The 24,330-nt window shown below is 42.1% G+C and overlaps 1 protein-coding gene across 1 annotated transcript; it reads left to right on the top strand.

Moving 5' to 3' along the window:
• The first annotated feature begins 1,346 nt into the window (after nt 1–1,346).
• On the top strand, nt 1,347–18,422 carry LOC131585721 (myosin-1B). Its single transcript, XM_058852122.1, has 38 exons — nt 1,347–1,565; nt 1,652–1,795; nt 1,887–2,043; nt 2,976–3,003; nt 3,102–3,216; nt 3,296–3,388; nt 3,487–3,550; nt 3,634–3,732; nt 3,833–3,936; nt 4,023–4,161; nt 5,402–5,520; nt 5,621–5,770; nt 6,378–6,548; nt 6,963–7,272; nt 7,913–7,989; nt 8,285–8,372; nt 8,459–8,576; nt 9,417–9,540; nt 9,620–9,756; nt 10,326–10,581; nt 11,392–11,634; nt 11,732–11,908; nt 11,994–12,139; nt 12,228–12,318; nt 12,407–12,796; nt 13,510–13,636; nt 13,806–13,924; nt 14,223–14,419; nt 14,809–14,992; nt 15,079–15,244; nt 15,418–15,542; nt 15,732–16,040; nt 16,142–16,345; nt 17,107–17,232; nt 17,327–17,497; nt 17,585–17,689; nt 17,950–18,045; nt 18,255–18,422. The coding sequence occupies exons 1-38, from the start codon at nt 1,362–1,364 to the stop codon at nt 18,405–18,407; spliced, it is 5,826 nt and encodes a 1,941-aa protein (XP_058708105.1). The 5' UTR covers nt 1,347–1,361; the 3' UTR covers nt 18,408–18,422.
• The last annotated feature ends 5,908 nt before the right edge of the window (nt 18,423–24,330 follow it).

Raw genomic sequence — 24,330 nt, 5'->3', positions numbered from 1 at the left:
AATTGAAAAAAGAGAGATGGAACGGCAACTAAATTCAGTTTTAAATATTTACACTAAGGGAAATAAACTCTTCACATTTAGTTTCTACAGTGATTTATATTAATTTTGTCAAATATTGTCACTAGAATATATCCCTCAAAATTATAAAATTTTGACAAGCAATCCTGTAAGGAATATAACCAGCATACTTCAAATCAGTGAAGGAGAGTTAGCATAGCACTGATTTCAGGAAATGTCAAGCAAAACAAACAAAGGAAAATAGTTTAATACTTTAAAGTCAATTAATGACACATTACATACATATATTAATGTATACTAACCTACTATATATATAATAGTTTTTGATAGTAGCATAAGGATATATTGTGAGAAAGGCATCCAGTGTCTATAAAATAACACCATGTACAATATTGGTATAATGTACCATATACATTTAAATACTATACATATTATACATACTATAATATATAATAACGTAATATATATACTGACATAGTATATACTAAGATATATAATATAGCAATCTTCTTCCTCATAGGAATGATTAGTATTATTCCTGTTAGGAATCTTGTAACAAAATGTGAGATAATATAAGCAGTGTTAAAATTGTTGGTGAAAAACTGGGACCATTTTTCAGCCTTATGTGATTATTTTGTGGCATGGTCTCATTTGAGTTGTAACATATTAATCAAGTGGAAGAACATGTTGTTAGAGACAAAACCAGTCAGGAAATTGCATCCATTCATTTGAATTGATAGCACCAATTTGTGTTGTGAAGTTTGTCTCTGGCTAAGAAGGCAAAGTAATTTTTTTTTTGTTGTAAAGAATATTCTTCCTGATATCTAATCTAAACTCATCCTATTTCAGTCGTGAGCCATTCCCCTTTGTTCCGTTGCTCCAGGACTTTGTCTAAAATTCCCCTTCAAGTCTCTTGGAACTCCTTTAGGTAATGAAAGGTTGCTAGAAGATCTCCTTGGAGTCTTCTCCAGACTGAACCACCCAGCTCTCCCAGCCTATTTCCAGAGCACAGGGGCTTTATCCCTTGGAGCATCTCCATGGCCTCCTCTGAATTCAATCCAACAGCTCAGTGTCCTTCATCTGCTCCAAACACAAAAAGACAGAAAACATTCTTCTGTAAATGCAAAGATCCAGTAGGATTAAAGATCTGACTACACAAAAAATAATAGAATAAAATTGCAAAAATAACTCTGAATTTGAAGAAAAAGAAAAGGCTTTAGTTGATACCTGAAGAAGAGCAACTGAATGTGCTGTAGGAGAGTTTCTTCCATCACACACTATTTTAATGTATTCTCTACCCTCACAGATACTTGCTGCATTACGTGTAGTAAGCAGCAGCAGCCATGTCTACAGACGCTGAGATGGCCATCTTTGGGGAGGCAGCTCCTTACCTCCGAAAATCGGAAAAGGAGAGAATTGAGGCCCAGAACAAACCTTTTGATGCCAAGTCATCTGTCTTCGTGGTTCATCCAAAGGAATCCTATGTGAAGAGCACAATCCAGAGCAGGGAATCAGGAAAAGTCACTGTCAAGACTGAAGGGGGAGAGGTGAGTAAAGTGCAAGATTTACAAACACCCGTTCATACCCACTCTGCTCTTAGCTGACATGCATGTACCTTCCTGCCCTCTGACAGACCATGACGGTGAAGGAAGATCAAATCTTCTCCATGAACCCTCCCAAGTATGACAAGATTGAGGACATGGCCATGATGACCCACCTCCACGAACCCGCCGTGCTGTACAACCTCAAAGAGCGTTACGCAGCCTGGATGATCTACGTAAGTGGCAGCAGCAGCTTCCTTTGGGCAGCCTCAGCAACTGCTGGGCCAGGCTCAGGGGAAGCCAACGTGCTGTGTCCCTTCCTCACAGACCTACTCGGGTCTGTTCTGCGTCACTGTCAACCCCTACAAGTGGCTGCCGGTGTACAACCCCGAGGTGGTGTTGGCCTACCGAGGCAAGAAGCGCCAGGAGGCCCCTCCACACATCTTCTCCATCTCTGACAACGCCTATCAGTTCATGCTGACTGGTGAGTGCCTCTCATCATAAGCATCAGATCACAACTGTTTGGCTTTGTCTTGATAAAATCCTGTCATGAAAAATGAAACAGGATTATGTAGTGCTGGGAGTTCTGCTTCTGCCTTGTTCATTCCTTTCTGTCTCTGTTATTGAGTTCCAAAGTGTTACCCATGATCAGGGTTCATTTGCCATGGGTCTTTACTCTTTCTTTCTCTGCTGCTCTACAAGCAGTCTGTGTAGCAGAAAATGAAAACAATTTACTGTATGCAGGAGAAGGAAAAGAACACGGAGTGGAACAAAGAAGCAGAATATGGCTCTTCAAGGGCTTTCAGTGCCCATGGCAAAGCATTATAGAATAACAGAATGTTTTGTGCTGGAAAGGATCTTTAAAAATGACATGGAACTTCCTTATGATATTTGGAGGGACATCTTCCACTAGATTAGGTTGCTTAAAGATATGTCCAACTTGACCTTGAACATTTTTAGTCGTGGGATATTGGCAACATCTTTGGGCAACATGTTCCTGTGGCTCACCACCATTATCATAAAAATCTACCTCTTTCAACTTCTGCCCCTCATTCTGTCACCACAGACTTGGGAAAAAGCCCTTATCTATCTTTCCACCACTCATTAGTCATTTGGACATTGAGCCTTTGACTGTAACTCGTTTTTAAGACTTCCAGAGAATTCTTTATCCAACAGTCCACCCATCAAACCCACACTTCTCTAAGCTTGGGTCATAAGTGTTGTGAATAGGTTTCAAGTAAAGGTGCAAGTGCAAATTGCTTTGCAAGGAAATGAAATGGAAAAAAAGGTTTAGGAGTAAACAAGGAGTAAACAAAGAAGAAAGTGCCATTTTTTTCCTTGCCATGACTTAAATTAATTTTCAGTATTTTTGTGTTCTTCATTTACAAAGTGTATTTGTTTCTGCCTCGTTCACAGATCGGGAGAACCAGTCCATCCTGATCACGTACGTACACCCCCTGCGCGGGTCCCTGCGGGGCTGCCCGGTGCCAGGGGACCTCCTGCCTGACCACGCTCCCTCTGCTTCTCTCTTGCCTTGGGCAGCGGAGAATCCGGTGCTGGGAAGACTGTGAACACAAAGCGTGTCATCCAGTACTTTGCAACAATTGCAGCCAGTGGGGACAAGAAGAAAGAGGAGCAGCCATCAGGCAAAATGCAGGTGAGGTCCCAGGGCTAGAAACCGGCAACTATCCAATTTCTTGAAGAGCCAGATGATGACAAGAAGACTTCTATTTCAGGGGACACTTGAGGATCAAATCATCAGCGCCAACCCACTGCTGGAGGCCTTTGGAAACGCCAAGACCGTGAGGAACGACAACTCCTCACGCTTTGTGAGTTGTTACTTGGGACAACTGTCAACACCAATTTGAATATTCTTGCTGTCTAGATTGGTAAAATGGTTCTCAATTGACTTTCCTGCTGCTTTCAGGGTAAATTCATCAGAATCCATTTTGGTGCCACAGGCAAACTGGCTTCTGCTGACATTGAAACATGTAAGACACCCTTCTGGCCTGATCCCCTTCCTTCCAGCCTTCTCCACTTCTTGTGCTTGAATCTCTCCTACCATCCTTGCCAGATCTGCTGGAGAAGTCCAGAGTCACTTTCCAGCTCAAGGCAGAAAGGAGCTACCACATCTTTTATCAGATCATGTCCAACAAGAAGCCAGAGCTAATTGGTAGGAAAGATCACTAACTCCTCCAGGCAAAGGTCATGGAACAACACTCAATTCCTTTCTGTGCCAATTTGACCTGGCTGGGTTTTGTCCTTCTCTCCAGAGATGTTACTGATCACCACCAACCCCTATGACTATCTGTACGTGAGTCAAGGTGAAATCACAGTTCCCAGCATTAATGACCAGGAGGAGCTGATGGCCACCGACGTAAGTAGCAGAAGTTTTCTTAGGTGAAGTTTCATTTCTCTGACCTTTAACAGCTGGGGTACTCAACCCAACAACTCTTTCATTAGAGCGCCATTGACATCCTGGGTTTCAGTGCTGATGAGAAAACAGCCATCTACAAGCTGACAGGGGCTGTCATGCACTACGGGAACCTGAAGTTCAAGCAGAAACAACGAGAGGAGCAGGCAGAGCCTGATGGCACTGAAGGTACCAGCACAACCCATCCCAGAGCATGGAAGACAGAGAACACTCACTCAGTTAAAGGCAGCATGTCAGGGTCAGAATGAGTGACTCGGCCTGTGCATCTCCCCAGTGCCAGTATTGTGGAAAAGCAGTGGGTGCTAGCCAGAGGATTTCTCTGGAGGAACATAACTCAATGGAACCTGTAGATTATTTTGAACAATGCAAAAAATCAAGTCCAGTGACTCCTAAGGCATGCTTCTGCTTCCTGTCAGAGTAGGAGTCAGTGAAAAGTAATGAAAGTTTGGCTGCTGTTTTGACTGGAAGCTTCCCAGACTTGACATGAAACCAGGAGCAATTCTCAAGTACTAATAAATAATGATATAATTAGAGTAGCCTATATACAATTACATGTGCATATACATATATATGTATATATATTTTATATATATATATGTGTGTGTGTGTGTATGTACATATATATATCTACAAGACTGAAATTTTCTTCTTGTTTCATCTTTCTTGTTATAAATGTGCCTTAAATGTCTTGTTGGAAATAACAACAACACATTTAACACATAAAATAAAAGCATCTCAAAATTAGCATCTGTGTATAAATCTTATATAATGAGGTTTGGCCTTCTCACTTTGAAGAACCCTGTAAATAGCACTGGTGCCTGCTATCAGCTTCACTGTGAGACAAGACAGGCAGCAAATTGGAAAGTGATGACAGAGTATATGCAGTGCTGTGGTGCTTGTATTTGTTAACCTAGCTGCAGATAAAATGAGAGTTGTGAAACACTTAATGTGTTTGATATTTGTCCTTAGGGACAATATAGTCCAGCTATGAAAGTTGTACAAAATATCCTGTTCATACCTTTGGCATTATCCCTCACTAATCTACCTCTCTCTCTCTCCAATGACAGGAGAGTTTCACTGACTACAGTTTTCAGTGCAGTATACTTGAATACCAGCCACTTTCCTATTCTGTTTATTCAGAAATTGTGACACTTTGATCTGCCATTTTCATGGCCATTGGTCCTTTTGTCTGTCCAGTCTCCTGCATGTTAACTGTAAAAGTATTGTAATAATATTTATCTTTATTAATAGTATAGATTAAATCAGAAAAAAAATAAAATTTTGGGAGAAACTACAGTATTTTAAAGGCCATGGTAATGTATGTGTGGCTCCTGTAGAAATCTAAATTACTGCAAGATCCTTTCACTGGAGAGCTAACATCTGTTCCTGCTCATGCTTGTTCCTTTAGTTGCTGACAAGGCTGCCTACCTGATGGGTCTGAACTCAGCAGATCTGCTCAAGGCCCTCTGCTACCCCCGCGTCAAGGTGGGGAATGAATACGTGACCAAGGGCCAAACTGTGCAGCAGGTAAGAGACAAGTGATAATAGAAAACAAAATTACTTGAATTACAAATTTTTTACTTCCTCTTTTGCTGCAGATGGTAGCTTTCCTTTAACCTTTTCTTAGGTGTACAATTCAGTGGGTGCCCTGGCTAAGTCTGTGTTTGAGAAGATGTTCCTGTGGATGGTTGTTCGCATCAACCAACAGCTGGACACCAAGCAGCCCAGGCAGTACTTCATTGGTGTCCTGGACATTGCTGGCTTCGAGATCTTTGATGTAAGAGGAGACTCTCCATAAAGCTTTCCTGGAAGAGGCATTAGGAAATTGGAATAATTTGGGGGTTGGGGTGTGCTTTATTTCACTTACGGGTTATTTCTATTCATTGGATAATCCTGCTTTTCCTCTAGGAATGGTACCCTTCTGGTTCTCATTACATGTAGTATCCCACAGGACTGTATTTATTTGTAGATGTTTATTGTTGCATGCAGAAGTGAAAGTTGAACAACTGATAAATAATAGCAGAGAGAGACTTTAAGGAAGTTAAAATATGCCTTTTGAATGGAAGGTTTTGTTAATGCTGAAGCCAGATTTCCTCTGAATGCTTGGGAATAGACAGGTAATGTACACAGATTCAAATAAAGATGGACTTGAACTAAGCTCTGCAGATCTATTCAAAGCTCAGAAATATGCTGAGACAGTGCCAGGGCCTAAAAGGTTAGGTATACTAGAGGATGGAATATGCCAGTCACCTGTCCAGTTCCAGCACAAGAAATTCAAGATTCCAATCATGCAGACCTTAGTGGGATAAGAATAAAGCCTATTGGAAGATGGAAGGTGTTCCTGGAACTGAAATTCACAAGTAAATAAATTTTGCCTTCTTCAGTTCAACAGCCTGGAGCAGCTGTGCATCAACTTCACCAATGAGAAACTGCAACAGTTCTTCAACCACCACATGTTCGTGCTGGAGCAGGAGGAGTACAAGAAGGAGGGGATTGAATGGGAGTTCATTGACTTTGGCATGGACCTGGCTGCCTGCATTGAGCTCATTGAGAAGGTTATTGGTCCCCACATACTTAATAGCTTTTCAGTTATAGAACCTCTATTTTAACATTTCTCAAGATTTTTTTTCTCGTTTCAAAGAAAGAGCATATAGGAAGATTAAACTCTTCCATATATCTAAATGTTACTACTTTATTAATTTTGCTTTCCACTTTCATGAAACAAGGACAAAATTAATTTCTGTATGCTAGATCTTTATTACATCACAACCTTGAGTCATATGGGGGAGCTTCTTTTTTTATAACTGATGGCATACCAATTAACAAAATGCCCTTTTTGGAGAAACATAAGATTACACATACTGAGGAGGATTTTTTGGTATAACCTTTATCTTCCATTCCTCTTTCTTACATACATTGCTTCTGTTTCTTCCTTCCACACTTTTTTCACATGTTGCTATTTTTCCCAGCCCATGGGCATCTTCTCCATCCTGGAAGAGGAGTGCATGTTCCCCAAGGCAACTGACACCTCTTTCAAGAACAAGCTCTATGACCAGCACCTGGGCAAGTCCAACAACTTCCAGAAGCCCAAGCCTGGCAAAGGCAAGGCTGAGGCCCACTTCTCCCTGGTGCACTATGCTGGAACAGTGGACTACAACATCACTGGCTGGCTGGAGAAGAACAAGGACCCTCTGAATGAAACTGTTGTGGGGCTCTATCAGAAGTCATCCTTGAAGACCCTGGCCTTACTCTTTGCAAATGCTGGAGGGGCTGAAGCAGGTGATTTCTCTGAAATCAGTTCTACTATTACTTACAGAAACATAAAATAATAAATCTTGTAATAGTATTTTGCAATGAGATTTATATTTCTAAAATTGAAAACCCAAAACGTCATCTACTTTTTCGATCTCAGTCTAATAAAGGATATTATAACTCCCTAGAGACCTTAATAGATCTGTAGGTTTTAGAACAAGACTGCTGTACTAGAACACTAACCCAGTCTAGATGAGAAACCAGATTTCTGCAATATGGGCCATTCTAAATTACTTCAGGGAATACAATCAAATGTATCAACATGGTGTTAAATTTATGCATACCCTTAGATGTGAGGATGCATAAATACTGCATTTGATTTATTTACTAGCTATTAGTTTACTTCCTCTAATATTTTTCTATGCAAAGTATTACATTTCATTTCCCAACCGCATTTTCTAAATTTCATCTTGAAGTCATTACATTTCATTTTACTGTCATCTGAAAAATTCAAGTCTCTTTTTTGTAACTTTAACCACTGTCTGCATTTGCAAATTCTGATCATCATATATTTTTGCTAGATTTTTTTAAGATAAACATATAGGGTTTTTCAGATTCTGTGTGCTTTTTTTGTTCACTTCTTTATTAAAAATTTATTATTTTTTAGAGAGCAGTGGCGGTGGTGGCAAGAAGGGTGCCAAGAAGAAGGGTTCTTCTTTCCAGACAGTCTCAGCTCTCTTCCGGGTACTGTAGAATAATCATTCTAAACTTACCACATTATGAAAAGAAAAACAGAAAATTCTGTTCAGAAAATAACTTGTTGATCTAATATATCTTTTTGTTCAGAAAGTATAAAATAATTTGCTTCTAGAAAAGAGGAATTCTTACTGAATATTGGGAAATATTCTTTCAGAACTGGCCAAAAGTTCTGTAAAAAAAATTACTGATCATGGTTTTATTGTAGTGTTTTTATCTCCACCTAGTATTGAGATTGTGTAAGTGACACTTTTAAACCCAAGGCTTTGTTCTTGCTCCTAAGGAAAATTTAAACAAGCTGATGAGCAACTTGAGAAGCACACATCCCCATTTTGTGCGGTGCCTTATTCCCAATGAAACAAAAACACCTGGTAAGTTGTTAAAGTTCAGAGGTGTGATATATCTGATCTTTGCTGTGCTGTAAAATGATACACAATTTTGTTCTGTGATTTACTAGGTGCCATGGAGCACGAGCTGGTGCTGCACCAGCTGCGCTGTAACGGCGTGCTGGAAGGGATCAGGATTTGCAGGAAAGGGTTCCCCAGCAGAATCCTCTATGCTGACTTCAAACAGAGGTCAGATTACCTGTCATTACCCTTCATCATATTCACAAATACTGAATAATTTGCATTTTCTAATTGTTTTAAGTACTGTGGAAGTTTTAAGAGAGGTTCACTGCACCTACCTTTAGGTATACAAAAGTCAATTGTCCAAGTGAGTCATCCAGGTCCTTTCTATATCTGTTGAGGGAAAAAAAAGACATTTTCAAAGGGCTATTATTTATTCCCGTTCTTTATACATATCCTGGTATGAGAAAAAGCATTTTTTAACTAAGTATCCAAAAGTGAAGTTGACTACCTTAGACTTAGGCACCTGGAGAAAAAAGCAAGATGACTTTCACCTGTCAATACAGATATATAAATAAGGACAATAAAAGACATTCTAGACTAACTTGTTCAGAAACCAAATACAGTGAAAGTATCTTGCTTCTTGTTCTGCATCAGCTGGAAAATACTCATATAGTACATACTCAGATGGTACATATTGTCACTGTTTAGGACTGAGATTTGATTTTTTCCCTGCCACATATTTTGTTTTTCCACATAAAGTTCTCCCTTAGAAATTGGGTATTTAGATAACATGGCATGTGAAATACGTCAGTGGTTACCCACAGAAATCAGCATCCATTCTGTGTCAAAAATCTTTGGATTAAGAGAAATGCACAATTTTCCCTAAAAACATATTTACCCACGAGAGTGCAATTCCTATACAATGTAAGAGTTCAGATTTATTCACCTGCCTTCAAGTCTCGATCCCCCTTCTGAAAATCTTATCAATGGCATTGGTTGGCACAGGTTTGGTTGAGCTTTCGAGAATCTGAAATCTTCTCCATATTCCATTTCCTAATTCCACAGATACAAGGTGCTTAATGCCAGTGCCATCCCCGAGGGACAGTTCATTGACAGCAAGAAGGCTTCTGAGAAGCTCCTTGGCTCAATCGATGTGGACCACACCCAGTACAAATTTGGACACACCAAGGTACAAACCCCCCCATTCACTGCATCCCTGGGCTTTGCTCTACCTGACAGTGATGTGCTGCAACATTCCCTCTCTCAAGGTGTTCTTCAAAGCTGGGCTGCTGGGACTGCTGGAGGAGATGAGGGATGAGAAGCTGGCACAGCTCATCACCCGCACCCAGGCCATGTGTAGGGGTTACCTGATGAGGGTGGAGTTCAAGAAAATGATGGAGAGAAGGTAGGTTTTGAGTTGGCTTGCTGGGCCAATCCTTATCATATACTAATGGCATGAACAAAACTGAAAATAAGCTGCTTCACAAAAGATCTCATCTATTTTTCATTAATTCAGTTCATCAATATGGAAGTATATCCTGAAAATAGATGAAGTAGTGTAAACTCCCAACTTAGGGAAACACAGAATTTTTTAATACTTTGTCCTAATAATTGTTGCATTCATTAAGTTGCTATATTATATGTATGTCCAGAAACTCGATATATAGCCTAAGCTAATTATTTTAGTTCACTGCTAAATAAAAAGAAAGACATATTTCTATCACAAGAGAAGCATCCTCTTCCCTTTGATAACTTCCATAAAAGCAGCCAAATCAGCTTACAAAAGTGTTCCTTTTCATTGGCCATGAAAAGTGAGCCAAACACCTGGACTCCAAAACTGTCCATACAGGTTGATACTCTACATAACACTAGAAGGTTTTCTGTAGAAATATATATATTATACATACATACTATTAAATATGTTTTATAGATTTTAAATTATGGACCAAAACATATTTTGGTATTACCTTTCAGGGAGTCCATCTTCTGCATCCAGTACAACGTTCGTTCATTCATGAATGTCAAACACTGGCCATGGATGAAGCTGTTCTTCAAGATCAAGCCCTTGCTGAAGAGTGCAGAGTCTGAGAAGGAGATGGCCAGCATGAAAGAAGAGTTTGAGAAAACCAAGGAAGAACTTGCAAAGTCTGAGGCAAAGCGGAAGGAGCTGGAAGAGAAAATGGTGGCCTTGGTGCAGGAGAAAAACGACCTGCAACTCCAAGTGCAGGCAGTGAGTATTGCTAAAGTCCTTGGCTTGTAACATCCTATATAAAATCATCCCAAATGTCTCAGTAAAGACATATTATCCCAAAATAGCAATTACTTTTAAAACATACACATATTTTATAAAATAGGAAGAAAAACCATATAGAATAGCTAAGTTGAAACCTGCAAACATTAATGCATCTACAATTAACTATTGCAGATGGTTGCTTATACTTTTAAATCAGGAGAGAAATAATCAATTTTCAGCCAGCAAATAGTACAGTTTACACTATGTCATTTTAATCCTATGCAATAACTCACAGAAGCAATTAGAAACACAGAATAGTCTGAGCTGGAAGGGTCTCAGAAGGATCATGATATCGAGCTCTTAAGTGAATGGCCCATATCAGGATTGAACCCATGACTTTGATGTTCGTAGCACCATGCTGTGACCAACAGAGCTGATCTTAGAGTCACTATTGCATCTTTATAGAACTTCATATATTTTATAATTCTGATATGTTATCAACTGACCAAATAAGGTTGTTTGGAGGTCCTCTTAACACATTTTGTTCAGGTGAAGTTCAGGAAGGGCTGAGAGTGTCAGGTATTTCTCTGGCATTTATGGTCCCTGCCTCTTCAAGAAAAAGGGTAAAAATGTTCACTCTTCCTTTTTTCCCTGGAAATAACAATGTAGTAACAATAATGTCCTTAAAACTGTATTTACCAGCAAGCATTTGGATTAACTGGTTGCCATTTAGATGTCTACAGCCTAAAATTACATCTGAGCCACTAGACTCAGGTTGAAAACTCTTTATTTAAATGAATCATGTAGGAAGCTGATGGTTTGGCCGATGCTGAGGAAAGGTGCGACCAGCTCATCAAAACCAAAATACAGCTGGAAGCTAAAATTAAGGAGCTGACAGAGAGAGCAGAAGAAGAAGAAGAGATGAATGCTGAGCTGACAGCCAAGAAGAGGAAACTGGAGGATGAATGTTCAGAGCTGAAGAAAGATATTGATGACCTTGAGCTAACACTGGCCAAGGTGGAGAAGGAAAAACACGCCACCGAAAACAAGGTATCAGGTAGAACCTGTCAATCACACTCAAGGGAAAGAGTTGTTATAAAATTTTAATCACAATTTTTGGTCTGTGCTTGTTTCCTTCTTCCTACAGGTGAAAAACCTGACTGAGGAGATGGCAGCACTGGATGAGACCATCGCCAAGCTGACAAAAGAGAAGAAAGCCCTCCAAGAGGCCCATCAGCAGACCCTGGATGACCTGCAGGCAGAGGAGGACAAAGTCAATACTCTGACCAAAGCCAAGACCAAGCTGGAACAGCAAGTGGATGATGTAAGCACACAGACACAGAGCAGGAACAGGACAGGGATGGAGCCTGAGCTGGCTGGTAGAGCACTGAAGGTCTTGTTGTGTTTAGCTGGAAGGGTCCCTGGAGCAAGAGAAGAAACTGCGCATGGACCTGGAGAGAGCAAAGAGGAAACTGGAAGGAGACCTGAAGATGGCCCAGGACAGCATCATGGATTTGGAGAATGATAAGCAGCAGCTGGATGAGAAACTGAAGAAGTAAGTGTGGCTCTGGGGCTCCTGAGTGCTGGGCTGGACCACTTGTCTTCTTTCTTTGAGCTCTAACATGGTTCATTTTGGCCCAAAGGAAAGACTTTGAAATCAGCCAGATCCAGAGCAAAACTGAGGATGAACAAGCCCTGGGCATGCAACTTCAGAAGAAAATCAAGGAGCTGCAGGCAAGTTTCTGTTCCTTCCCCTCCCTTGCTCAGGCTCAGCTCAGGCAGGAGGAGGGCACGGGTGTGAAGGGTCCCTCCTGTTCTGCAGGCGCGCATTGAGGAGCTGGAGGAGGAAATTGAGGCAGAGCGAACCTCTCGCGCTAAAGCAGAGAAGCATCGGGCTGACCTGTCCAGGGAGCTGGAGGAGATCAGCGAGCGCCTGGAGGAAGCAGGAGGGGCCACAGCAGCTCAGGTGGAGATGAACAAGAAGCGTGAGGCAGAATTCCAGAAGATGCGGCGGGACCTGGAAGAGGCCACGCTGCAGCACGAAGCCACGGCTGCCGCCCTGCGCAAGAAGCACGCGGACAGCACCGCTGAGCTGGGGGAGCAGATCGACAACCTGCAACGTGTGAAGCAGAAGCTGGAGAAGGAGAAGAGTGAGCTGAAGATGGAGATTGATGACTTGGCCAGCAACATGGAATCTGTCTCCAAAGCCAAGGTACACAAATATTTCTTCTCATTAATTGAAACATAATCAGGTATTTATATTTTAACATAGAAATTTTAGTTAGTCATGTTTTAGAATAAATTATTGCATTTTGCAAATTTAAACACAAATGTGTTTAAAAATTTTAATATTATTTAAATAATTTTTATATGCTTTGGTTGAGAGCTAATAACTTCACCTGTAACACCTAACCTAAGGAACTCTGGGGTCTCATTGCTTGGTTCAGAATATTACAAATGAGAGGCACTGGCCATATTGCTTTATAGTTTCTTCTAAAATAAGAATTATTCCTACAATAGAAATTGCTATTTCCTTTTTATTCCTATTTTCTTTTCTTTCCTTTAATACTTCAGTGATATAATCTCTGAGAGACAAACAGAATTTAAAATGAATTCTTAATTTTACAGTGTCCCATCATTCTTTTTATCTATTGAAAATAGATTAGTGAAAATTAGAAATTATCAGATCATAGAATGGTTTGGGTTTGAAGGCAGTTTAGAGGTCATCTCGTTTCATCTGCCCTGCAATGGGCAGGGAATATACAGCTGTTGGAATTGGGGACACAAACTTCATAGAAATATATATCTGTTAACTGAGAAATTCTGGCTTTTCATTCATTCTTTCTTCCTTCACAAGACTTCCGATTCTCACAGATTATGAGCTGAACCATTAAACATCTTTCCTTCCATTCCTCATGCAAACAGGCAAATCTAGAGAAGATGTGTCGTTCCCTTGAAGATCAACTCAGTGAAATTAAGACAAAGGAGGAGGAACAGCAGCGCATAATTAATGACATTAGTGCTCAAAGAGCTCGGCTACAAACAGAAGCCGGTAAGGCATTTGTGTTCTTAAGAGAATATTGGATATTACCTGGGTCCTTTAAAAAAAACGTAAAAAGCACCTGGAGTCTTTTGTCTAACTCAAAATATTTTCATGTGGGCATTTATTATCAAGATGAACACTTTTACATAAGTTTTTTTACACATCTGAACACTCCCAGGTGAATATTCACGCCAGGTAGATGAGAAAGATGCTCTGATTTCTCAGCTGTCAAGAGGCAAACAGGCTTTCACCCAACAGATTGAGGAACTCAAAAGGCATCTAGAGGAAGAGATAAAGGTAAGAAGGTTCTCCAAATTCTTTGTTGTCCATTGGATTCCTTCTATCTGGGAGAAGCTTTAGACACATATGAAATAACAGAATCAACAAGACAAAAGGCAGGAAAAAAAACCACTTAGGTAATAGAGTGTAAACCTTCCCATACTAGTTTTGTTCCTCCATCCCCACAGTCTATGTGTTAATTGTTTTGCAAATCCCCAGACCTTCCCTTGCCATTCAGTAGCTCGCCCATCAGCATTTCAGGCAGATTTCCCAGGATATTTCCATTCATTTTTACACTGCTTTTTTTTTCCCCAAGGCCAAGAATGCCCTGGCCCACGCCCTGCAGTCCGCTCGCCACGACTGTGACTTGCTCCGGGAACAATATGAGGAGGAGCAGGAGGCCAAGGGGGAGCTGCAGAGAGCCCTGTCCAAGGCCAACAGCGAGGTGGCTCAGTGGAGAACCAAATACGAGACAGACGCCATTCAGCGCACGGAGGAGCTCGAGGAGGCCAAGTACGTGGGGAAGCAGGATGGCAAATGATGGGAGAAGATGGAAACTGGTCAAGGGAAATTGGAGTCTCTGAGAGTGGGTTCAGACAAGAATGAGATGAGGCATCCAGGTTATACTGTCTTTGTAAAAAATGGGGAGAGATGGAGGGAGAGAAAAAGAGATTGGAGGGGGAAACATAGGCTTCAGGGCTAGAAGGGCTAAGACAGGCCTGATCCTCCATAAGTGATAAGACACAGAAGTGATAGATCTTGTTGGCTGCATGCACTCATGGACAATAAAAATTATTGTGGAAAGCATTTGGATCAAAACCTCCAAAGTGACAAACCCATGACAGTAAAAGAAGTAATGTCCTTCCAAGCTCTAAGGTGGCACTGTGCTTCTCTCCTCCCAGGAAGAAGCTGGCCCAGCGTCTGCAGGATGCAGAGGAACATGTTGAGGCTGTCAATGCCAAATGTGCCTCCCTGGAAAAGACAAAGCAGAGGCTGCAGAATGAAGTGGAGGACCTGATGATTGATGTGGAGAGATCCAATGCTGCCTGTGCTGCTCTGGATAAGAAGCAGAAGAACTTTGACAAGGTCTTTTGGCCTCCAGCACCAGCACTCCTGGCCACAGCATGCCCCTGTGATGGCCACAGCCCGACTCACACCCCGTTTCTCTTCAGATCCTGGCAGAATGGAAGCAGAAGTATGAGGAAACGCAGGCTGAGCTGGAGGCCTCGCAGAAGGAGTCGCGCTCTCTGAGCACGGAGCTGTTCAAGATGAAGAATGCCTATGAGGAGTCCTTGGACCACCTGGAAACAATGAAGCGGGAGAACAAGAACTTGCAGCGTAAGTCCCTGGCCCTCTGCTCCCCTCACTGGCCTTTCTCACCATCAGCCATGACCACCATTGTTCATGGGTCTGTGCCTGCAGATCTGCAGAGGTGCCTGTCACCCTGGTGGGACAGGATCCTTCCCATTCTGCTCTGTGCCTGACCATGCCATTGATCTTTGTTCCCACAGAGGAGATTTCCGACCTCACGGAGCAGATTGCAGAGGGAGGGAAGGCAATTCATGAGCTGGAAAAAGTGAAGAAGCAGATTGAGCAGGAGAAATCTGAAATCCAGGCTGCTCTGGAGGAAGCTGAGGTACACAGCATTATTTCTATCTCTCTTACGCCTCTTGGATCTCTCTCTTGTTTATCCCATTCCCAGACAGAAGAGGAGAAGAGGTCTTAAAGAAGTAGAGATATTATCTAAACATAGCATTCTTTTTCACTCAGTGCTTCAGGTTCAATATCTGTCACATGAAAGGTGTTCTTATTTTTTCTTGTGCAGGCCTCCCTGGAACATGAGGAGGGGAAGATCCTGCGCCTGCAGCTTGAGCTCAACCAAGTGAAGTCTGAGATCGACAGGAAGGTAGCAGAGAAAGATGAGGAAATCGAACAGATGAAGAGAAATCACCAGCGAGTTGTGGACTCCATGCAGAGCACTTTGGATGCTGAGATCAGGAGCAGGAATGAAGCCCTGAGGCTGAAGAAGAAGATGGAGGGAGACCTGAATGAAATAGAAATCCAGCTGAGCCATGCCAACCGCCAGGCTGCAGAGGCACAGAAGAACCTGAGAAATACACAGGGAGTGCTCAAGGTCTCTTGAACAGAAATTGCCTACAGAGAAATATCTTGGTTAATACTTTCAGTCCACAGGAGCTCTAAATCTTCTTATAATTTCTTTCTATGGCTCTACAGGACACCCAGATCCATTTGGATGATGCTCTCCGGTCACAGGAGGACCTGAAGGAGCAGGTGGCCATGGTGGAGCGCAGAGCAAACCTGCTGCAGGCTGAAGTTGAGGAGCTCCGGGCAGCCCTGGAGCAGACGGAGCGCTCAAGGAAAGTGGCTGAGCAGGAACTAATGGATGCCAGTGAGCGTGTGCAACTCCTCCATAGCCAGGTGAGGTCATTTAGTGAGGAATAATACTCCTGGAGACTGGGAGAACACTTTAATGCTTTATTCCAGTCACCACTGGATACTCAACTTGGAGGAAGACAGTCTACCTGTCTGGAGTATTCATCATGTTACGTAAAGAGATCTTTGCTGAAATAAGTGTGTGCACTGTTGGTTCTCCCAGGCTGACAATGACACACATGCTTCCACCTCATTTACCTTCTCAGACACTTTATTCACAGTGACATTGCAAGTTCTCTGTGCAGTCAGGGAATGGAACCCTGAGACCACAGCCACATTCGTTCCTTGCTGGCTGAAATGTAGCACTGAGGAATCCTCATCTACTTTTTTACTAGCAGGGAACTGGGGATGAACTCCACTGGCTCGTTTTAGCATTTATGAAGCAGAATTTGACATGAGCTGTGTGTCATAAGAGCCACTGAGCAATCAAATACTGAAATCTACAGAAAGCGCCCAATTTCAAGTAATGGAATGTTTTGGGAAGGGATTCATCCCATCTACATTCAAAATTTTTCCTCTTTTCAGTTGTTGAGAGTGGATTACTCTTCCCCAATGCTGAAGAGGAGGCATTTCATTGACTTTTCTCTTACTCTATTTTTGTTACTTTCCTGTGCCTGCCTTGGTGGATGACATGTGGCACAATCTATATTAAAAGAACACTTATGCTGTACTTCATATGATATGGCAAGCTAACAAAAAAAAAAAAAAAAAAAAAAAAAAAAAATCATGTTCATGCTCTTCAACAGAACACCAGCTTGATCAACACCAAGAAGAAGCTGGAAACGGACATTGCCCAGATCCAGAGTGAAATGGAGGATACCATCCAGGAAGCCCGCAATGCTGAGGAGAAGGCCAAGAAGGCCATCACAGATGTGAGTTGGGCACTCCTGGCATTGCTGATGATGAATGTAGTCTCCCCAAAATATCTCCAGTCCTTAAATGGCTTTGACCCTTTGCTCTGATCAGGCGGCCATGATGGCAGAAGAGCTGAAGAAGGAGCAGGACACCAGTGCCCACCTGGAGAGGATGAAGAAGAACCTGGACCAGACAGTGAAGGACCTGCAGCTTCGTCTGGATGAGGCTGAGCAGCTGGCACTGAAGGGAGGGAAGAAGCAGATCCAGAAGCTGGAGGCCAGGGTGTGTAGGGCTGGGGTTGTGCCTGAGTGAGCGTGTCCTTGCAGAGACATTGGCAGGGAAGCTGCAGGGATGGGTTTGTCCTTGCAGGTGCGGGAGCTGGAAGGGGAGGTTGATGCTGAGCAGAAGCGCAGCGCTGAAGCCGTGAAGGGCGTGCGCAAGTACGAGCGGAGGGTGAAGGAACTGACCTACCAGGTAAGGCAGGAATCTTGTTTGTGTTGATACACTCTTATTCCTGGAACCCAAAATGTAGCCCCGAGCCTCTGTCCTGAGTCACACACACAAAAAGGAGAATAATGAAAACACCAGGAGTTTACTATCTTTCTAGTCATGTTTACAATATCCAGTTTATCACTTCTGTCTTACTGGGCAGCAATGTCAAATAAAAATGATAGTCTCTGTTTTATGTAGAGGAGGGTAAAAGAGATGCTTCTCTTTCTTGTCATTTTCTTTAGTCTGAGGAAGACAGGAAAAATGTTCTCAGGCTTCAGGATCTAGTGGACAAACTGCAAACTAAGGTGAAAGCTTACAAGAGACAAGCTGAGGAGGCTGTGAGTATCACTGTGTTCAGTCAGTCTTTAACCAGGTGGAAGTGGGACTCTGTGTTGATATTTTCACCTGTGTAGCTCTGTTTGAGCCCAGGTCAACATTGTGGCAGTAGGTCTCTACTTCATTTCACTTTCTTTCTTTCATATTTTCACCTAGCAGTGTTACAGTGGAACTGTTTTAAAACCTATTTTATATTTCTTCCTATCTCCAGGAGGAGCTGTCCAATGTGAACCTCTCCAAGTTCCGCAAGATCCAGCACGAGCTGGAGGAAGCCGAGGAGCGGGCTGACATTGCAGAGTCACAGGTCAACAAGCTCCGAGCCAAGAGCCGGGAAATCAGCAAGAAGGCAGAAAGTGAAGAGTAAACCCCTCCAGTGCTGTAAAGTGAGAGAATTGCACAAAATGTGACATTCTATCACTTTTATTTTGTAATCACTGCTTTGTCCTTCATTAATCTGTAGATGAGTAATGCCTACATAATAAAATTGTAGAGCTTATGCCATGTAAATAATGAGAAGTTGAGTGTTGCATTTTAATCATTACCCTGAATTCTTTTAAGGATTACATTTTTTCGTGCTTATTTTAAATTTATTTATTCAATTAAAAATCTTGCTTCAGGTGTTTTCAAAGTTTTTCAGCCACTTTTAAAGTGGTCTGATCAGACATCCTGCTTTGTTCTCACCAGGAAATTTAAACTAATACTTCCTTTGCTGAGAAAATATTTTTTTCTCTGAAACAAAATGTAATTATCCCTTATAACTGTTGCTTGGAATGTAATAGATATTACCTTAAGTGTTCTGTCCAAACAATAAGAACTTATTACACCTTCCTTCCTACTCCCACTTAATCTTTGATTATTCTTTTAAATCTTGTGTCTTCTTTGCAAGATCTTACTTCAAGTTAAATTCCTTCAATCCTTCAAGCCACTTCAGAACATAATTTAGAGGGCATTTAAACCTAAAATGAGATCTATTTTCAACTTTTGTTCATGAAAGTGATGTGAAACCAACATTCCCAGGGCAGCATAGCCAGTAACCTCATATAGTCAGTTGGTCATTGTCTACACTTTTTTTCCAAAACTACCCTGAATTTTCTATACTGGTCTGGCAGACACCTACCTCCTATGATATCTCCAGTGTAATCCTGATAACTTTGCACAACGTGGCCTCACTCAAAATGTGGGTTATCATTCTTTGTGGATATCAGCAAACATCAGAGAAATCCATGGACACCTCTTAAAAATCACATTGGTCATTCAGTGCTGTTTCATGCTAATGCACCCAAATGATCTGTTAACAAGAACCTGGGCTGCTTTCATCTCCTGGGATGGGTTAGACCATCAGGAACACCTTCCACTAGACCAGGTTGCTCCAAGACTCATCCAACCTGGCCTTGAACACTTCCAGGGATGGGACAGCCACAGCTTCTTTGGGCAACCTGTGTCAGGGCCTCCCCACCCTTACAGGCGCTTCCTAATATCCCATCTAACCCTACTCTCTTTCAGTGGGAGCCATCCCCTGTGTCCTGTCCCTCCATCCCTTGTCCCCAGTCCCTCTCCAGCTCTTCTGGAGCCCCTTCAGGCCCTGCAAGGGGCTCTGAGCTCTCCCTGGATCCTTCTCCAGGTGAGCACCCCCAGCTCTCCCAGCCTGGCTCCAGAGCAGAGGGGCTCCAGCCCTTGGAGCATCTCTGTGGCTCCCCTGGGCTCTCCCCAGCAGCTCCAGCTCCTGCCTGTGCTGGGCCCAGGCTGGGGCAGCTCTGCAGGTGGGGTCTGACCTGAGCACAGGGACAGAGGGGCAGAGTCCCCCCCTTTGTCCTGCTGGACACTGCTGGGGGCTCAGCCCAACACACAGGGGGTCTCTGGCTCCCAATACACACGACCAGGGCATTTTGGGCTTCTTGTCAACCAACACTCCCAGCAACTTCTCCTCAGGGCTGCTGTTGTAGCTGTAGATGTGCCTGGGAAGGCAGTTTAAGCATACATATAGATATATGTGTGTATATACACATACACAAACATATATACATATTATACATACTTATATATGCATATACACACATACATACATGCATATATACCTATATATATCTGTATATGTATATATGCATACATACACTCATATAATTTCCAAAGCTACTTTTTTTGAGCAGAGATCCAGTTACATGAAAATTTGCATTATTCTTTCATCATTGATACATAATCAAGGTCAAAAGTAGTCACTCTTTTTATCATTCGATTTCAAGGCCTTGATAAATACTTTGCAGCCTTACAGGACAGCTTCCCTTGACTGAATTCCTAGCTGAGTGTCGTGACATCTCCAAAAATGTTCCCAGAGTCGCATGTCAGACACCTGAGAAAAGATGTCTGTGGGAATGATTGCCACCTGTGAAAAAGATTCCTACTGAGTCTCTTTTGGAGAAAGAAGAAGTTGACAAATCAGCATGCAACTTTTTTACCACACAGATCCTGTTTTAATGTATCACTACTTGCTCAGACATCCTCTTATCTGCCAAGGAACTGTTCAGGTTTTGGGGGTCCCACTTCCTACTTTTTATGATGGTTTTTCCTGCCTCTGAGTCAAGCATATAATCTTTCTCTTTCTGGGAGTGTGTGGACTTCTAACCAGAGCACAGCTGTGCAATTCCCCCAGAGGATGTACACCCATGTTCTGTGTCAATGTCTGGCTGGGAACACATCTGCTGTCCTGGCACTGGCTGGGTCTGAGGGTGTGGAGCTGCAGCAGTCATGTCACCCTCAGGTTAACTGATCCACCATGTTATATTGTCCCCCCAAATCCTGAGCTTGCTGAATTGCTGTTACAAAATTATCCAGGAGTTCCTTCAAAATACTTTAGTTGGGAAGACAGGGAAGGTAGCTAAAAAGAGTACGTGCAGTCTTGCCTGTTAAATGTGGAAGGAAAGGACAGTATAGAGTTTCCTGCTTGTTTTGAAAACTAGAGAAGCACAGCACATCTCACAAACGTCACTCTCTCCTGTACCCATCCTCCCAGGTATTTTCATAGCAGTCCTTGCAGCAGCTGGCTTTAGCTTGGCTCCACAGAGCAGCCTTGGAGAGCAGCTCTGGATGATTGTTCAGGCAGTGGGAAGTGGCCATGACAAGAGCAGAGCCCCGAGAGAGCCCAGTGACCCAGCTCTGCACCTGGCTGCTGGCAGCACTGCAGGTGAAGGCTGAGGCTGATGTGGGCAGTCAGAAGACAACAGAGAGAAGCAACCTTGCTGTGACAGAAGTTCCTCCACACGGCATTTACTGCCTGCTTTGAAACAACTCAAGCAAAGCACAGTGGTGATGTCCCAGATACAGAATATATTCCACAAAAAGCAGAGGAGTCCTTAGCAGCAGGCAAGGCACTCCTGATGCCCTGGTAATCCCTGCTGAGTACACGAGGGCTGTTTCATAACCTGCTAGCAGGCTCGATGCAGAAGGACAGCAAGGGTATAGAGGACATTACTGAGTAGGGCTGTGAGGTTCATCAAGGACAAAGAGAATCCCAGGAGGGTCCTAATGCAATATATACATAAATAGAGCTGCTGGACTGAGCTTTCCCCCAAGTTGCTCCTGGGATTTGCTTCAGATCAAGCCACTTTGGGCACTCAGATACCACCCCCAGGGACACTTATACGTCTGCAGCAGGATTATCAGCCTGTCCTTGCCCAGGATCACTTCTCAAAACTATTTTAAATAACATCACAGACACAGACTTAGCTTCTTTAAGAAAGGTGATATACCTTCTCACATGGCTTATAGATATTCATTAAGAAAGCACCATCCACCTATCCACATATCTTTGATTCTCCACTAGGTTCGTGGAATACTATTTCCCTTTACAAATGCTGTTTTGCTCAATATGTTTATTTATCACTGTGTCCTTGAATTCTAATCATTATTAGCTTCTCCTTATTCTTAGTAGTGGCACTAGGTCTACTGGGCCACCATTCACTGAAATACTTTTCAAAAATTAGCATTTTACTAGACAACTTCCAGATCTCCAGAAGCAAGGCAGCTTTAGTAAGAGCTCACACACCAGAGCAAATATTCCAGATGTTACATCTCCATGCTTTTAGGGAAACCTTGGTAAGTACCCTCTGGTCTTGGCCACTTGTAACTGACTATTTGTGCTATTTGGGCAGGATGTATAATCCTCATCATTTAATTAGCTGAAAATATCTGCCATGGAAGGCAAGCCATTTTTATCTCAACACAGGTTTTTTTCTGCTGCTACTAGATAAAATCCCAAATAAGCAGTATCATTTGCTTTTGTGCAAGGCAACAGTACAGACATGAGATCAGCTGTAAGTGGGAGCAAATAATAGGTATTATTTCAATTGCTTCTGCCTCTACTTCTGTTTCTGCTACCAAAACAGCTTGGATTGAAAAATAAAAAAGGGTTTTGTTGGCTTCACAATGGCAAGGTACAAATAATAGCCTGCTAATGAATTGTTTTCAGTTTGGTTGCCTCAAAAAGGGCGTAAGAAAGAAGAAGATCTGACATTTAAAGTGAAATAGCCCTGTAGTCCCAAGGGTAATAAATAGTTCTTGTCAGTAGCTTGTACAGAATATGGATTGCTGCCAACTTTGCAACTGCTGAAACAACCTGAAGATGTGATCATGCCACTGGTTTATACTGGGGGAAGGAAAAAGGATAAATATAGGGTAGATATCTCCTTTCCCCTAAAATATACAGAATATATCATTAACTATTTTGCAGTGTTCAACAGTTAGCTGAAAGATATCTTCAATGTCCACTTTTCAGTATTATAACAGAAGCTTTTCTAGGCTGGGGGTAAGTGACAGCTGTGAAAAAAAAAGCTTGCAAATATATTTTTAGAAAGGAATCTCTCAAAGATTGTCATTAATTCTATTTGGCCTTGGTACAGTGTCAAACTCATGTTCAGTGATGCAGAAATCAGCATGAAATACCATACACTTTGACAAGTTTAGGCTTTCTGTTCCCTTTACATAAATTAATATTTGTACTTTCATTAGAAAAGAGTATCATTTAAAGACAGGCTCAAAAGATCAAAGTACATATTTTCAAACCTCAATACATTTTTTTTTTTTTATAAAATGCAGGAGCATTTGCTGAGGACAAAAATTTGTTTGAAGGTATACATCTCTCCAGCTTTTCTGGCAACACTGATCATTTGAACCTAAAATTCATCATGCCATCATAACCTGAGAAGAGCTGAGGAGAAATTCTTGCTCTTTGTCCATGGAATAGGAGACTGAACACCAGAAAGCTTTCAATAAAGCAGGACACCACCAAATTAGACTGTGGGGTTTCCATGGCAATAAATCTCAGTGACTCATGTGACAGTTATGCACCTTAGGAATGGCATCTCTTCTCCACCTTTTCTCCAAAACCAGTCCCCTTCAGCTTTGCAAACACATCATTTACATCCCAGGGAAGAGGATTTATCCTGTAAATGAGTACTAATAATGCTTAATATAGAGTATCTCTGTGGTTTTCAGAGCAGCAAAGGATAAAATCCAGATTTACAGAACTGCTAATGCAGATTAATGATCTTAAAGGCCAGGCAACTTTGAATCAGATATGATGGAAGGCTCCTACATGGAGGCTAAATCCACAAAAGAATTACATTTTCAGAAGCTTTTTGAATTGATGGGGGACAACAAGAAGATAGTTACCCCTCTTCCCCTTTCAGTCTATCTGGTAACAACAATAACCTGTTAAGGTGGAGTGATAAAAGGTCTGAAAGGTGACAGTATCAGGAACAAACACGTATGTCCCTGAAGCCCTGGGAAAGGGGGTTGGGTATGAAATATGAGAATAGCTATATTAATTTAGACCAAAATGTCCATCTGTCCCCAAAGTGTCAGATAGTTGCAGATACAGCAGCTTGCCTGTCAGTGGTTTGGGCACCTAGTATGGAAGCCTTGCTTCCCTGACCACTTGTACTGGGGAAATTATCTCCTCATGAGCATCCACTGGAAAAGCTGCTGGGTAACTGTCATAGGATCAAATCTATTTAGTGCTGGAACAGGTGTGGTGTGTGCCCTGAGTCTTGACAGAAGCACAGCATAAAGAAAACAAACACTCTGCCATGCAAAAAGAGCAAAGAATTTGTTAGATAACCAAATGAACAAATCTGTCAGGTTGTGCTTGGCATGCTATCTAGCCTTTCAGCTCCCAAGACAGGCTGACATTTATGTATCCTACAGTATGACAATGCCAGAATTATGAGAAATCCTGAAGGTGTTTGTGATTGACCAACATTAGCAAATAGGAGAATTTATAGAATTCCAGGAAT

This window comes from Poecile atricapillus, chromosome 17, assembly GCF_030490865.1.
Source record: "Poecile atricapillus isolate bPoeAtr1 chromosome 17, bPoeAtr1.hap1, whole genome shotgun sequence".
Classification (NCBI taxonomy): domain Eukaryota; kingdom Metazoa; phylum Chordata; class Aves; order Passeriformes; family Paridae; genus Poecile; species Poecile atricapillus.
This window is presented reverse-complemented; position numbering and strand designations above follow the sequence as displayed.

Bases quoted from the DNA above. Each gene is read 5' to 3' on its own strand.
- LOC131585721 (XM_058852122.1), top strand. From the start codon at position 1,362: ATGTCTACAGACGCTGAGATGGCCATCTTTGGGGAGGCAGCTCCTTAC. The intron at 3,217-3,295 runs GTGAGGTCCCAG...CTTCTATTTCAG, and splicing joins AGCCATCAGGCAAAATGCAG to GGGACACTTGAGGATCAAAT. The intron at 10,582-11,391 runs GTGAGTATTGCT...TGAATCATGTAG, and splicing joins TGCAACTCCAAGTGCAGGCA to GAAGCTGATGGTTTGGCCGA.